The sequence below is a fragment of the Neofelis nebulosa genome, chromosome 5 (genome assembly GCF_028018385.1).
Source record: "Neofelis nebulosa isolate mNeoNeb1 chromosome 5, mNeoNeb1.pri, whole genome shotgun sequence".
In the NCBI taxonomy this organism is placed as follows: Eukaryota; Metazoa; Chordata; class Mammalia; order Carnivora; family Felidae; genus Neofelis; species Neofelis nebulosa.
In genome coordinates, this window is record NC_080786.1 from 155,720,502 (window position 1) to 155,735,977 (window position 15,476).

Sequence of the window (15,476 nt, forward strand, 5' to 3'; positions counted from 1 at the left end):
CCCCCCCCCGCCCTCCCGCTCAGCCGGCTGGTCCGGAAGGTGCAGACACCACCGGCAGCTCTCCCTGTGGACCTGCCTCCTCCCTCTGAACTGCACAGCTGCCCGGCCTGGGGCTTTGCTATGGGACCAAATGAAGCTGCCCCGGCCCTGCTCCGGGCTCGCTTATGAGCTGCGCGCTGGGGAGGCCAGGTGACTCACCACGACTGAAAAGAGCCACCGGGTGCTCAGTGGTTGGAACCCGGGTCTCAACCGGGACCTCTGCTCTCCGCCGGGCCCTGCCGCCTGACCAGCCTGGGCTCCACCCCAGGCCTCCAGCTCCCCGTGAAACTCCGGGAGCTGCCTGCAGGCTGGGGGGGGGGGCGGGGTCGGGCGAGCTCCAGGAAGACCCGCGGGCCTGGCCACCGGGGCCCTGTCTGCCGAGGAGCCCCAGCCAGGGTGGAGGGGAAGCTGTCGCATCAGCTTGACGAGCCCCCGGGTCTAGCCCGGATCGGGTGCTTCCGCTTTCGGCTCTAGAGAATCCCATGCAGAAGGACCTCGTGACCGGCCTTGACACGCACCCGCCTTACCGCCCGGGTCACCCCTGGCAGGTACCCCGGCACCTTCCTCCTCAAGAGACAACTCTGCTCAGGGCCACCTGCTCCCCTGAGGCCGGGAGGGACAGGCAGTGATCTGAGGGCTGGGTTCTGGGGCGTGGGAAACCTGTGCCCCTCCGTCCCCCGACCCCCCCCCCCCCCGCCCCCAGCCTGGAATACAGCTTGAGATGTTTATTGCTTGAGGTTTACCATGAGTATCACATACGGCGCTTTATCCTCAGTCACATGTCAAATGCATGAGGCGAGCAGGTGTTTCCTTAGAGCAAGAATGAGTGGGGGTAGCAGCCCTGGGGGTGGGGGAGGGACGGCCGGAAGAGGAGGTCGGAGAGGACGGGGAGGGAAGGGAATGTGGTCCCCACGAACCTTGTTTCACAGTCTGGCCGATGCTGGTCCTGGAAAGTGCCGGGCTGTGTTGGGCGTGGTGGGCGGGCAAGCACTGGGGGACCCCGGGCGGGGGGGGGGGGGGGGGGGACTGACACACTTACCTAGCACTCTTCCTTGCTCAGCTCAGAAGCTGAGGTGACATGGTGTCTTTGGGATTCTCAGAGTGGTTTCCCAGACTGGGGAGGAGCGTGCCAAGGCCGTGTCACCGAAAGTTCAGGTCACACTTAGCCGGACTCCTGGCTCGCTCGGTTCTCTTTGTTAAAGTACTAAAACATGAGACGATGTTGGCACATCAGAGAGAAGGGAAGGCGCCCTGCGTTTTGGGGTCTGGCGACAAAGAATGCACGAGAGAGGAATATAGCCACACCGGTGGGTGCCAACTCAGCCCCGCCAGCCGTGGAGGTCGGAGCAAGCAGATGCCAAGCCTGCGGTCTTGGTTCGGGGACAGGCTTCTGGGGAGGGATCTGTGGACCGCCTGCCTCTGGGGCCGCTGGATGCCCAGGGCACTTCCCCTCCCCCGGTTGGCTGCAGACGTGGTTGAGCAGATCCCTGTTCTGTTTCCTAAGTGCCCGAGGGCCACTTCTCACGGGCTCTGTCCTGTTCCTCTCCCGCCCGGCAGATTGGGACGAGTGTGCAGACAGCCGGGGGCACGACTGCTCACCCGCTGCCCAGTGCATCAACGTCGAGGGCTCCTACACCTGTCGGTGCCGGACGGCCAGGGACGCCAACCCCTCCCGCGCGGGCCGGGCCTGTGAGGGTGCGCCCCACCCCCTCCCCCAGGATTTCTGGGCCACACCCTCGCCCCCGGGGACCTGATATCCCACGTCCTTTCTAACGTCCGCTGGCCTCTGTCCCGCATTCTTTCCTTAGTCATGTCCCGTCCAGCGGGCTGATGTCCGTGACCAGCACCAAGCCCCACCCTGAGCACAGATCCAGAGAAATTGCCCCCCTTTCCCAAAGGCCCCCTGGGTGCGGGAACCAAGCCCTGCACTTAGGCCCTGGCTGTGCAGCCACCAGGTGGAGCCCCTCTCCTGGTGTCTCAGGGCCTCATTTATCAGATGGAGAGGCCCTGCCTCACCCTCTGAAAGCACGCGGGAGGCCGTGGACACGGGCCCCCCTAAATACTCATAATGCCGTAATCCCCAACGAGACTGCCTGTGTCCCCACTTGGGGCCCGCCTGGGAGGCTCTCGCTTGTGGGTGGCATCTGGCGGGTTTTGTTTAGGTGTTTTAGGACCAGGTGTCTCCTCTCAGAGTGGATGTGTCTCGGCAGGTGACGTGGTGAGCCCCACGGGAGGGGTGCTGGCTCCAGCAACAGGTGTTACGGCCCCAGCTGTCAGCACAGAGACAACAGCCCTTGGCCCAGAGACGTCTGCCTTGTGGCCCAGCCCTGGGCACCCAGGGGGCACCCCTGCAGCAAATCAGGCCCAGACCCCGGGGCCCCCACCCAGGAGAGGGGGCAGCGGCCCGGTCGGGAAGGACAAGAACAGCACGAGGCAAGGCCTGGAGGAGGGGGCACCCAGCAGGACCCCAGGCCTGGTGACAGGCCGGTGGCCAGCCAGCACGGCTCCTGGGACAACCCGCAGCTCCCCTTCTGGGCCCACGAATGGCTCGCTGAGCACCCCTGGGTGGTTATCAAGAGACTCGAGCACGGAGCGGCCCCTCTGGCCCAGTCCTACCGAGGGCCCCACAGACCACATCGTCTGGCACGCCAGCCTCCCCACTGGGGACACAGCACCAGCAGCTCTGGACCCCACAAGGCCACAGAACTTGGTCCCCCGACCCTCCGGCTCCCCGGACCTTCCCTCGGCCCCCACCCCTGAGTCTCTGAAGCTTCCGGCCTGTGGTGAGTGCCTGGGATCGTATGTCCTGGGGACACGTGGCCTGAGGCCTGAACACACTGGGAAAGAGTTGAGCTCCAGTTGGCAAAGCCTCATGCAGACGTTGAGCCAAAGTCCTGTGAGAAATACCCAGGTAGATTGCTCGTGGTAGGCGGGGCTGGGCCAAGTGGGGTACCGTGCAGCCCGGTCCCCGGTGGCAACTTCTGGGCTTGTTAGGACAGCAACCTTTCTCCAGAGTTCTCTCCTCCCTGTTCCCAAGCCTCCCTGTCTCACCCAAGGCTGGAGCAGGAAGTCGAGCCCTGAGGCGGGGGGGGGGGGGGGGGGTAGGGACCCTGTACCACGTGCTCTGCCTGCAAGAGGGGACTTTGTAGGACTTCCCTGGGCTGGCATCCCCCCCCACCCCCCCAGGAGGCCCTCTTGTGTCCCCAGGCCGTGTGCTTGATTTTAGTGTTTGGTGAGGCTTCTCCTGTCCTGTCTCCTTGGAACATCGGATTGATTTTAATCTTCTCCGTGTTTCCATCCACTTCCCAGTTCCCGTCCCCATCGAGAGGGTCACGGTGTCCAACGTGAGCAGCACCAGCTTTCACGTGGCGTGGGCGGCAGATCTCACCCCGCACCCCACCTTCCAGCTCACCCTGACCTCCCCGCGGAGCCCCGCGGTGCACCTGGAGACCCGAGACGCAACCCTGACGCTGTCGGGCCTGGAGCCTGGCGTCCTGCACCTGGTGGAGATAGCGACCAAAGCTTGCGGGAACGGAAGTGCCAGGGCCCGCCTGAAAGTCAGGACAGGTGGGTGATGGGTTTCAGAAACGCCTGTCCCCACTTGTTCTCAAAGGGAGGGGAAAAGTACGAGAATGGCTTTTAGTGGGTTGGGGTCCGACAGAGCTGGATGCGTTGGGGAGCGGCTGGGTCTCTGCCCTCTTATCAGCCTGGCTCAGCTCGCACGGGGCTGGCTGTCAAAAGTCAGCGGGGAGGCGGCGTCCTCGCGGGTCCGCGGCAGGAAAATGCACGCGGCGCTTCTGGACTGAGCGTTGTGCGCTCGCTCTGATGTCCCCGCTCTCAGAGGGCCTGCACTCGGCTTCCGGGGAGGACAGGTGGACGGTGGGACGTCAGACCGTCGGACAGCTCGTCTGTCGGCCCTGGTGCTCGTGACAGTTACGTGTTCAGATAAATCTTGTGTTTCCTCCTTCCTACCGGATGTTTTCCCGGAAGTCTAACTTGCCCGAACAGCCGAGGGCCGGCCTGACATTGCAGATGGGTCCCCAGATCTTGGGCAGCTGTCCAAGAGCAGATGGCCGTGTGCCCCGAGGTGGGGTGCACAGCCCTTGGGGGTGTCAGAGCTTCTGTCTGCATACTTTGAAGTACCGATTAACCAAGGACCAGGGGGTGAGAGGGGAGACGGTGTGTGGGGATGCCCTCAGGCAGGCTCGTGGCGAGCTGGGGAAGGGGTGGTCGGTGCCTCTGAGAGCCAGTGCGGGGCTTTCCGCGTCAACATGGCCTCTGCAGGTCTCACCCGCTGGCAGGAGAGGCCACCTGTGGGCGTGTGACCCATGCTGGGGCCGGGTCCACATCCCTTCTCACCCGTATGCTCATCCGTCCCGCTTCCCGGGCTTTTCCACCAGGCTGCATTCTCCATCTGTCGTGTCTGGACCGGTGGCCCTCGGGCACAGAGACGGGAGTGATCCCCAGGGCGTGGTTTTGGGGGTCATCCAGCAGTATGTCCTGGGATGGCTTTGGGGTTTGTGGGGGCAGAGGAACCTTGGCCTTTCCCTCCACTGCCCGGAAGGCTAGGCACGGAGCAAGAACCCCACAGACATCTGGTGGAGGACTGAACGAGGTGGCTGCTGGTCCAGGCAATATTCTTGGACCACATTCTCGTCCCACAGCCTCCAGAGGCCCCGCGTGGAGGGAACAGACTCACATGGAACAGACCAGTGCAAAAGCAGGGGCTGCCCTTAACGTGCAGAGAAACCGTGCTCTAGGGGAGGAAGGAGAGGGTCAGGACCTCTGGCCCTCTGTCCTGAGTTGTGGGCGCTGAGCAGAGGCGGGGCGAGGCCACCCTCTGTCCTGGCTTCTCCGGGATGCCCAGTTGTGCACCTGTGGCCCCGGAATGAATAGGGACTTCTTGCACTCTCAAAGTAGTGCCTACCATTGAATGACCTGGACACCTGTACACAGAGAGAGAGGAGAGTGGCAGGGGCTGGCCTGGTTCTGCAGCCTCCGGAAGCTTCTCTCTCTGTGCCCAGGCTGTGTGCCGGCACCCTCTGGGGTGGGCTGGGCTGTGTCTGTGCACGCAGGGCACTGATATTCTTTCGGCCGACATGACAGTGCCATTATCAGGACGTGTCACCTAATACATCACCTAACGCGTTTACCGTTACCTACTGCGTTACCGCTCCAGATGTGTTTATTCTCTGTCCCGCAGCGGCCCAGAAGCTCAGAGGGAAAGTCAGAATAGCCAACGTCAGGTACGAGGAGCCCTTCTGGAACGCAAGCAGCAGGGAGTATCAGGACTTCCTAGAGCTGTTCTTCAGGGTGGTAAGTTGGCGAAGCCAGTCTCTGTTTCCTTTTGGGATGTGCGGGAAGGAGGGGGGCAGAATCTCAGTCCCAGTCGAGCAGGACTTGTGCTTGTAGGGGCCTGGGACCCTCATTTCTGAAGGAAGCTGGGCGTCTGGCTCCAGCGTGGTGCCTGGCGTCCCGGGGTCTATCATTAGATGCTGAGTAGCTGCCTCCGCTGCCTCCTTGCTTCAGAAAGAGAGAGACAGAGAGAGAAAGAGAGAAAGCAAGCACACGAGCATAGGGAAGGGGCAGAGAGAGAGAATCCCAAGCGGGGCGCGATCCCGCGACCCCTGGATCATGACCCTAGCCGAAATCAAGAGTCGGACACCAAGTGAGCCACTCAGGCGCCCCACAAAGAAAATTTTAAAAAATTGAGATCTATTTCACAGATCCTAAAATGCACACTTTAAAAGTGCTTACCGTGGGAGCAAGTGACCTACGGTGTAGGGTGTAGATTCGGAAGTGATATTCCCTTGGGGCGCCTGGGTGGCTCAGTCGGTTAAGTGTCTGACTTCGGCTCACGTCGTGATCTCATGGTCTGTGGGTTCGAGCCCCGCGTCGGGCTCTGTGCTGCCAGCTCGGAGCATGGAGCCCGCTTCGGATTCTGTGTCTCCCTCTCTCTCTGCTCCTCCCCTGCTCGTGCTCTGTCTCTCAAAAATAAATAAATGTTAAAAATTAAAAAAAAAAAAGTGCCTAGTGCAATGGTTTAGATTTTATTTGTGAAATTGTACCACCGTCACCGCTGTCTAATTCCGGAACGTTTCCATCACCCCCAAAAGACGCCCCTCTCCCATTCTCGGTGACTCTCCACACCCCCCGCCCCTGCAACCACTAATGTGCTCTCCGTCCCTGTGGGTTTGCCTGCCGTGGGCATCTCACGTGCGCGGAATCATGCGATACGTGACCTTTTGTGCCTGGCTCATCTCCCTGAGCACGTCTTCAGGGTTCGGCAGTGGCTCACCGCTCTTTATGGCCGGATAACGCTCCACCGAACGCAGAGGCCACGTTTCGGTCTCTGATGCACACTGGGTTGGGTTCACTCTCTGGCTGAAGTGACTCCTGCTCTGCTATTATGTTTCCTGATCTTTCTGAGGCTTCCCCTGTCGTCCCACTGACATCCCTAGAGACGGCGTATCGTTACAATTCAGTCTGGGTGGCCGTCTCCGTGTTCTCTCTGCTGGCGCTTAGATGCCCCTTTGAGGAGAAGAGAACGCGCTTGTCATGGTCTCACCGTCTTGCTTACACCTCGTCCCTTTCAGCTTTTCCTGACTCTGGGGTTTAAGCAGAGCAGCGCCACCTCCAGGCCGAGCGTGCTAACGTGCTAGCTCGCTGGCTCGCTAACTGATCCTGCTCTCCCCTCAGGGCATCGCTGGCCTGGAAAATGGGTCTCCCGCCTCCGGGAAGTGTCCCACTGGGACTCCTTGGGACCTGGGGTTCTGCCTTATTTATCCTGGGGTCCCCAGCTCTCGGCCCAGTGCGTGGACTCGAGAGTTGTTGATGGCTCCATTCACCCTCTTCTGTAGGTTCTGTGATTGTGACACACGACACTAAGCCACAGCCCCGACCACCAGTCCTCAGGGCTCTGGTGGTCCCTTGAGGCAGCCCCATTTCCACTCACGTGTCTGGAGTAACCTTTCCTCTTCAAACCATTCCTCGCCTATTTCTGGGGACCGTTGTTGATTTGTCTAGAATTTCAGGATAGCCAGTAATGGTGCGACTTATCACGTACGTAGGACTTTCGGACCAACTTTGGGAGGTTGTGGGTTAACACGACGCCTCGTTCCTTGTCACTTCTTAGCAAGGGGGCCTGGAGCTTTGCTTTGAGACTGGTCAGAAATGCAACCCAAAGTGACTTTAAGCCAAGCTTGTGACTGATCCCTCTCTGGACATCCCAGACAGAAAGAGAGAGAAAGAGAGGGAGAGAGAGAGAGAGAGTCAGTCATTGCAGTGGTTATGATGGTGGCCAAGTGACAGCAGGGTGACAGCACGTTTGTTCACGTTGGCTGTCCCCCCGCTGGGAAGTGAACCCACGAGCCTGTGCCTTGGGCCACCACACCCGGCAGGCTCTGGATAAGGTCAAACCCTGGAAGTGCACTTTTCCAGAAGGCTGGCGTTCTATGGACTGTCTACAGCCGTCATGAGGCGGTGTGCATCTCTGGGTGTTTGGACTGTGAGGGGCTAGGACAGAACGCCACAGCCTGAGGCATCGTGGCAGCATCAGCAGTAAAAGGATTGTTCTAGAAAACACAGTGAGCGAGACGCCCCCCCGCCCTCCCACGACCACTTGTCCGGCCTGCGCCTTCCATGGCTCTGAGCTGAGGAGAGCAGGTTCTAAATGCTGTCGTGAGCCCCCCATGAGTGGCGTGCCCCCCGGGATGGGGCTTGTGTGTCTCGTCCACACTGGCCAGCAGACGTGCTCTGGGGGAGCGGGGCACTTCTTGGGGCTCAGGACCCACAGGCACTGGTGCTGGACCTGGGACACAGCTCGCTTCACCAGACCGGGCCCAGAACTGACCTTTGGCTTGGACCAGTCTGCTGCCGGCCAGAATCCCAGGAGGTGCCCCCCCCCGGGGACAGGCACCCCCTTCCTCCCGGCGCGTGGCCCCTTACCTGTGCGGTTTCTCTAAAGGTGCGGGATTCCTTGCCGGCCGCCATGCTTCGGCATGTGGACGCCGGTGGGGTCCAGATGGAGGTGACCCGCGTCGCCAACGGCAGCGTCGTGGTGGAGTTTAACCTGCTGATCATCGCAGACGTGGATGTCCTCGAGGTGTCTGCCGCGTTCCTCGTCGCCCTCCGGAACGCCTCTCTGCTGGAGGTGGTCGGCGAGGACACCTTCATACAAGGTAGGCGGAGGCCGGGCCCCCCGGTCACTCACCGTGTTCCGGAAGCGAGGTGGGGAGAGCCCAGCACGTGGGTCTCTTCGGGGTCCCCCTGCAGGAGATGCCCAGTGTGGAACACACAGGCCCCTCGTCTGTCTTATGGCTAGTGTGCTATTTCTGGAGGTTTAAGGGCTCAAAACATCCTCGGGTGAAGCCGTGCGTGCAGCTGTCCGGAGACGCTGCTCCCTTACTGGGCTGCGTCCCCCCCTGGGCCTCCTGGGCCACCCACATCACTGGGCCGGGGGCAGACGCGTCCCTCTCTGCAGCCACACTTCCTCCCAAGAACAGTTTCCAAGGAGATCCTGGTAAAAATAAATGCAAAGGAAAGCAGGGAGAAAAGGCAATTTAGATTCTCTTCTCTAAATCGTATTAGTGGGCTTGAGCTATCGTAACCAAACGCGGCGATGGAGAACCTTAAACGCAGAAGTGTATGTTCTCACAGTTCTGGAGGCTGGATGTCCGGGGTAGATTTCCGGGGGGAGGGGGGCTCTCCCTGACATGGGGACAGCCACCTTCTGCCTCCGCCCTCCCGTGGCCTTTCCCTTACACCTGCAGAGGGGGTGCCTGGTGCCTCTTCTTACAGAAACATCAGTCCCATTGGATTGGCCTCCGTAATGGCCTCACTTGGCCTCAGTTACCTCCTAAACACCCCACCTGCAAATACGGTCACATTAGGGGTTGGGGCTCCCGTGTACGCATTTCGGGGACGCAGTTCCGTTCGTGGCGCACAGCGTACTTGAAAATAAACAACAAAAACTTACATGTACAAAAACAACCAGAGATAATATGAATATTTTTCTGGTTTTGGGAATAAGAAGGGTTTTCTAAGTTTCAAAACAGAAGGCAAACCAAGCCCCCCAGGGGGAAAGGCCGACAGGGGCGACTCCATAAAAATGTGAATGTTTTAGGGGCGCCCGGGTGGCTCAGTTGGCTAAGCGTCCGACTTCGGCTCAGGTCACGATCTCGCGGTCCGTGAGTTCGAGCCCCGCGTCGGGCCCTGCACGGACAGCTCGGAGCCTGGAGCCTGCTTCGGATTCTCTCTCTCCCTCTCTCTCCGCCCCTCTCCTGCCTGCTCGCGCGCTCTCGAAATAAATAAGTAAACTTAAAAAAAGAAAAGGAAAAGATTGGAAGTGGTCGACAGCCCCGTAACAGGGGAGATATTAAGTGTCTTATGGCACACCCAGGCCATGGACTTTGATGCGGTTATTAAAAGCGAGGCGTGTTGAGACAGAAGACATTCCTGAAATAAGGGTTGGGGAAGGAAGCGGGACTCCCACGTAGATGTAAAGCACGGCCCGAGCTGCGTCGCAGTCTGTGTTTTAAAGGGCCCAAGGACATAGGTCACCGTGAGAACTCTGTTGTATGTGGGAGGTGGCCTTAGGTGCGGATTGTACCCATTTTCTGCAGTAAACCCGTGTCGCTGTGAACAAACTGAGTGACGGAGCCTAGAGACCGGAGCGAGCCAGTGGGCTGAGTGCCTTCCCCGGGGACGGCTCGCTGTGGGCGCGCCTGGGCCCGAGACGAGGGGCCGGGGGCCTGTGGTCTTGTCTCTGCGGCCCCTCTCGGCCCCGGGACCAGGACCCCTCCTTCTGGAGCAGCCCCAGCAGACGTCCTGACACCAGCTCGTGTCCCCATCCTGGCTGAGAAGTGGGTGCCACCCTGTCCCCCGAGCCCCCCAGAACCGTCCACCTACGGTGTCATTCAGTGATTTTCAGCTCTGCTGGCCGAGACGCACGTCCCCCCACAAGGCGTGTGTAACAGCGGGCACAGAAGCGCCCCTCCCCCGTGGCCCTCGAGCCCTGTGACAGCGTCTGTCTTGCTTCTGATGTCACGCAGATTACGACGAATGTGACAGCCAGGAGCACGACTGTGAGCCGGGCGCGTCCTGCCACAACACCCTGGGCTCCTACACCTGCAGCTGCACGGGAGGAGCCCCCCGCTTCCCTGTGGAATTTTCGGGAAGATCCTGTGACGGTGAGAGTCTCACAATCCCTTCTCCTGAGATACCGTCGGGTAATCTGTTCTTTGAAGGACTTTCGTCGGCAAAGCGTTTCTTTTCCAAACGAGGTCGGCAGGTTTTTCCATCCTGGACGAGTTTTCTAACGTGTGCGTCTGTGTGCACACGCGTGTATGTGCACACGTATGTGTCCCTTCACATTCTCCATGCGTCTCCAGCCTCGCATCTCCCAAGTGCCCGTGATGGGAAAATACGTTCATTACAGTGAGGCCCGCCACGTTCTCTCGGGTTCTAAACGACGACCACACAGAGCACGCAGCCCGTGTGGTAAGCAGCACGGGAGAAGTGCCTCTCCTGGGGCCCTCCTCCCACCCGCTACTTTTCCCGTTAAATGGGGCCTCAGGAGATTCAGCGCTGACGCTGAGGTGACCCCTGCCAGCCAGGGATCCGTGGTCAAGGGGTGCAAGACAGACGTTTATGCGAGTAAACACTTGTCACCGGAGACAGGATGTGCTCTGCTGGAGGTAGAAGCAAGGGGCTCACGGGGACTGAGTTCCTGTAGCCCCACGAGTGCGGTCAGGGAGGGCTTCCCGGAAGAGGTGTCTTAGAGCCAGTCTGAAAGGACAGCAGCACTGCACCGGGCAGCGAGGGCTGCAGTGGGGCGGGGTTAGGGTTAGGGTTAGCTGCAGCGCGGGCCCCTGCAGGGAGGTGGTGGGAGAGGGCGGGACACCGGCTGCCAAGAGGCGGGTGAGGCCGGTCGAGAAGGCATGAACGCCACGAGCCGGGGTTTGGGCTGCATGTTGGAGATCAGGGACCTCGGTGAGGGGGCAGAGCAGTGGGTGAGCCCCACCTCGGGATAAGAGAAGGCAGGTGCCAGGGTGGCGGGCCCGGGAGGGAGCCCCCGGACAACCCTGAATATCTTCACAAACATCCAGCACGCAACAGGGGCCTGTGTGGGGCTGCGGCCGGGACGCGTGGTCCACGTGTCCGCTGCTGTCCCTGTCTGTCCCTCCGTGCGGGCCTCATGGGCCAGGGGTCGGGTGGCTGTCCCTGAACACAGAGCCACCCTTGGTTCCACCTCCTTGTGCCTTGCAGGTGACTCTCCCGGAAGCACAACCCAGGCTCCCGGCCCCCCTCTGGCCGCTGGCCCCGAGCAGGCCCCCACCCCGGCGGGAACCGCGGCTGCCATGGCACCAGGTGCCGGCCCGGGTCCCCGGGGCCTGCCCCCGCGACTGAACCTGACCGAGGCGGTCAGGGTGCTCTGCGACATTGAGAAGGTGGCCATCGCCGTCCAGAGGCGCTTTCTGCAGCAGGAATCCATCCCCGAGTCCTCCCTGTACCTGGGACACCCATCCTGTAACGTGAGCGACCACAACAGCACGCACGTGCTCCTGGTGGCCGGGTGGAGCGAGTGCGGGACCGTCGTGCAAAGTGTAAGGGCTGGGCGGCCAGGGTGGGGCGGGGGGCTGGGTGTGGGGGCCGGGACAGAGAGCGTTAGCACCATATGGGGGAGGGACCAGGGAAGGCTGTGCACCCCAAGGTCTCTGACTCTAAGCGGGGGGACCCAACAAAGGGGGACAGGGCAAGTCTTCACCAGGGACCAGACTGTGCCCTGGAATCAGGAGGGAGTTTTGGGCTCTCGCCCTGTGAGATTCTGGTGCAAAGGGCCTGGGGTGGGTTTCAGGGTTTGAAGGATGCTCCCAGTGATGCTGAAGCATAGCAGATGGAGAGCCGGTGGGAGACGGAAAAGGCAGGAAAGCTACGTGTGTTAATGTGAGTGTCCAGGTGTGCCAGTGTGTGAGAACACGTGTGTGTGGGTAGGTGTGTGTGATTGTGAATGTGTGTATGTGCGTGTGTGCGTGAGTGTGCGCGTGAGTGTGCACACCGGGCAGGTGGCCCGGTGTGATCAGAACGACCCGGCCAGAGGGACTGTGGTCCTACCGGGATTCGTCTTTACCGCAGTCTTTTACGGCCACGGGGTCGTCCCTCTACCGGCACAAAGAGGCTCCCGGTCAGGGGGTGGGGCCGCCCAGCTGGAGGCCACTCTGGGCCCATGTGAGCCTCTCTGGTCTGCTGCACCCCCCCAGTTTAACCGATGGGACTGGGAGGTTCGGCAAGGTCAATGGGGGGAGTCAAGGTCAAGGTTGCCCTGCCTCCGGGGACCAGCCCTACATCATCCGTGATTCTGCCTTTCCAGGGGCCTTCAGGGGTACAAGGAAGGCAGAGGCCCTCAGATGCTTCTGGCTGGAGCCTGGGCCTTGCTCCCCAGTGGGGACACCTGGGCCCCGGGCACTTGTAGGAGCTGAGCTTGTTCATGGTGCCGAGGGCCACAGGCCCGGGGAGGCGATACCAGCAGGCAATATCCTGCTGGGCAGGAGGCACAGATGTGGAGAGTGGGTCCGGGGGCTGTCCCCGGGGAGGGAGGCAGGGGCTCCAGAGGCTAGTGAGGGACACGGCGGGAGACTTCTCGGGGGAGAGTCTGGGCCAGAGGAGAGATGGGGCACGGGTGGAGACGGCGGTGAGGTGTGGGCCTGCCCGGGGCCAGGCGCTGGGGCTGCGGGCTCAGCGTAGATGTGTTAGGTGGCCGGGAAGCTGTGGGGGTCAGTGAGCACTTAGACCTGTGGGGGCCGGGCAGCTGCAGGGTCATCGTGGACACTTGGTGGACCAGGTGCTGGGGCTGCGGGGTCAGTGTGGACCCGTGGGGGCCGGGCAGCTGTGGGGTCAGCGTGCACGTGGATGTGTGGGAGCCCAGGCAGAGCAGCGCCCCTGCACACTAAGCCTGCTTGTGCGTCCACCCTCCCTGGGGGTCCTCAGACCCCCTCTGGGTTGAAGGAGCAACCAGGACATTCCGGGGACCGCAGAGCCTTTGTCGGCCCCCCTCCAGCCCTCCAGCCAGCACAGCCTAAACATAACCGTGGGGCTTTACTTCTCGGGGATCCCCGACGGTCGCGTGGAGGTACCCGACACGGAGACGGGGTAGCAGCTCCTTGGCGCCTGAGCCCCAGAGTCTGTGGGCACAGGCTGGAGGGTGGGCAGGGGCACAGCCGCCCTCAGGGTCTCGGGCCCAAGTTGGAGCACCGCAGGCTTGCAGAACAGGAGGGAACTATGCTGAAAGTAACGTGGTCAGCGCAGCCAGGCAGGCTGTTGGGGCGGAGTCTCCTGCCGATGGGCGGGGCCCCGGGGGCGGGGCTGCGCGGACTCTCCGCCTGCCCTGTTCTGAGCCGGCCAGGCACCTGCTACAGCCGGTCCACTCAGTAGGGCTCGGCCCGTTCAGAGCAGAGGGGATTCATCTCTGATAATCATCCCAGCCCTGGAAGCCACAAAAGTTCTTGATGTTTCTTGACGTTTGTCGACAACTAAAATTTCCTCGAGGACTTACTTACACGAGTACAATGGAGTATGTACAGTTAGCCGTCTGCCTCCTGGTTTTGGTTAAGCAGTTTAAGAATTCAAGCCTCTGTTTAAACAATTTTTTTAATGTTTATTTTGAGAGGGAGAGAGAGAGAGACAGAGAGACAGAGACAGAGCACGAGCAAGGGAGGGACAGAGAGAGAGGGAGACACAGAATCCCAAGCAGGCTCCAGGCTCTGAGCTGTCAGCACAGAGCCCGATGCAGGGCCCGAACTCGTGAACCGTGAGATCATGACCTGAGCCGAAGTTGTATGCTTAACTGAGCCCCTCGGGCACCCCAGGAAGTTTAAACTTTATTGAGCTCCTGGGTTTTTGGAAGAAGTTCAATTTAAGGCCTCCCTGCTAAGTTTGATGCACTGTATACAGATCATACAGAGAGGGCCCTGAAGAGACATGAATTGATCTACACCCCAGAAGATTCGGCAGCGTCCAGAATCATCTTCATAAACACTTCTAAAGTTCTTGTAGAGACAGCAGGGGGCTGTCCAGGTTGTCTGTGGCTCTTTTCAAAGCGATTTTGTTAAGTTTATTTATTTTATGTATTTATTTTTTTTTTAATGTTTCTTTTTGAGAGAGAGAGAGACAGAGTATGAGCAGGCAAGGGGTAGGGAGAGAGGGAGACACAGGATCTGAAGCAGGCTCCAGGCTCTGAGCTGTCAGCACAGAGCCTGATGCAGGGCTTGAACTCACGGACCTTGAGATCATGAGCTGAGCTGAAGTCAAATGCTTCACTGACTCAGCACTCAGGCGCCCCTATTTATTTATTTTGAGACACAGAGAGAGTGTAGGGGAGGGACACAGAGGGAGAGAATCCCAAGCAGGCTCCACACTATCAGTGCAGGGCTCAAACCCTGGAACTGTGAGATCATGACTTGACTGAGCCACCCAGGTGCCCCACAAAGTAATTTCCAAAGGCACTTTATGTATGCCATTGGGAGCAGACACTCCGGACTGGGCGCCTGGAGCACAGTCCTTCAGAGACTTGATGTTGCGTCCGTTACGACACTTCACGTACTGAAAGAGTTTCTGCTTCTTAGCTGGAAAAAGCCACAGGGCCCACAGGCATCATGTAGATAAATTCTCCACAATACAGAGATAGAGATACGAGCATACCCAGAGACGGGTATTAACGAAAAGTGTTTCAATGCTTCCATTTTGGATACTTCAGCGAAGAACTGAGGCACGTTTGTTCTCAGAAGCAGAAGCAGGGGCGCCTGGGGGGCGCAGTCGGTTGAGCGTCCGACTTCAGCCAGGTCACGATCTCGCGGTCCGTGGGTTCGAGCCCCGCGTCGGGCTCTGGGCTGACGGCTCGGAGCCCGGAGCCTGTTTCCGATTCTGTGTCTCCCTCTCTCTCTGTCCCTCCCCCGTTCGTGCTCTGTCTCTCTCTGTCTCAAAAATAAATAAACATTAAAAATTAATTAATTAGGGGCGCCTGGGTGGCGCAGTCGGTTAAGCGTCCGACTTCAGCCAGGTCACGATCTCGCGGTCCGTGAGTTCGAGCCCCGCGTCAGGCTCTGGGCTGACGGCTCGGAGCCTGGAGCCTGTTTCCGATTCTGTGTCTCCCTCTCTCTCTGCCCCTCCCCCGTTCATGCTCTGTCTCTCTCTGTCTCAAAAATAAATAAACATTAAAAATTAATTAATTAGGGGCGCCTGGGTGGCGCAGTCGGTTAAGCGTCCGACTTCAGCCAGGTCACGATCTCGCGGTCCGTGGGTTCGAGCCCCGCGTCGGGCTCTGGGCTGACGGCTCGGAGCCCGGAGCCTGTTTCCGATTCTGTGTCTCCCTCTCTCTCTGCCCCTCCCCCGTTCATGCTCTGTCTCTCTCTGTCTCAAAAATAAATAAACATTAAAAATTA

General features: G+C 60.0%; 1 protein-coding gene across 1 annotated transcript in view; it reads left to right on the forward strand.

Moving 5' to 3' along the window:
* The window catches only part of UMODL1 (uromodulin like 1), a 67,854-nt gene that overhangs the window by 35,572 nt on the left and 16,806 nt on the right, over positions 1-15,476 (forward strand). The window contains exons 11-17 of the mRNA XM_058732086.1: positions 1,597-1,734; positions 2,250-2,822; positions 3,349-3,606; positions 5,243-5,355; positions 8,006-8,219; positions 10,092-10,229; positions 11,308-11,645. Coding sequence (XP_058588069.1) covers positions 1,597-1,734; positions 2,250-2,822; positions 3,349-3,606; positions 5,243-5,355; positions 8,006-8,219; positions 10,092-10,229; positions 11,308-11,645 — 1,772 coding nt within the window. The remainder of the gene's footprint in view (positions 1-1,596; positions 1,735-2,249; positions 2,823-3,348; positions 3,607-5,242; positions 5,356-8,005; positions 8,220-10,091; positions 10,230-11,307; positions 11,646-15,476) is intronic.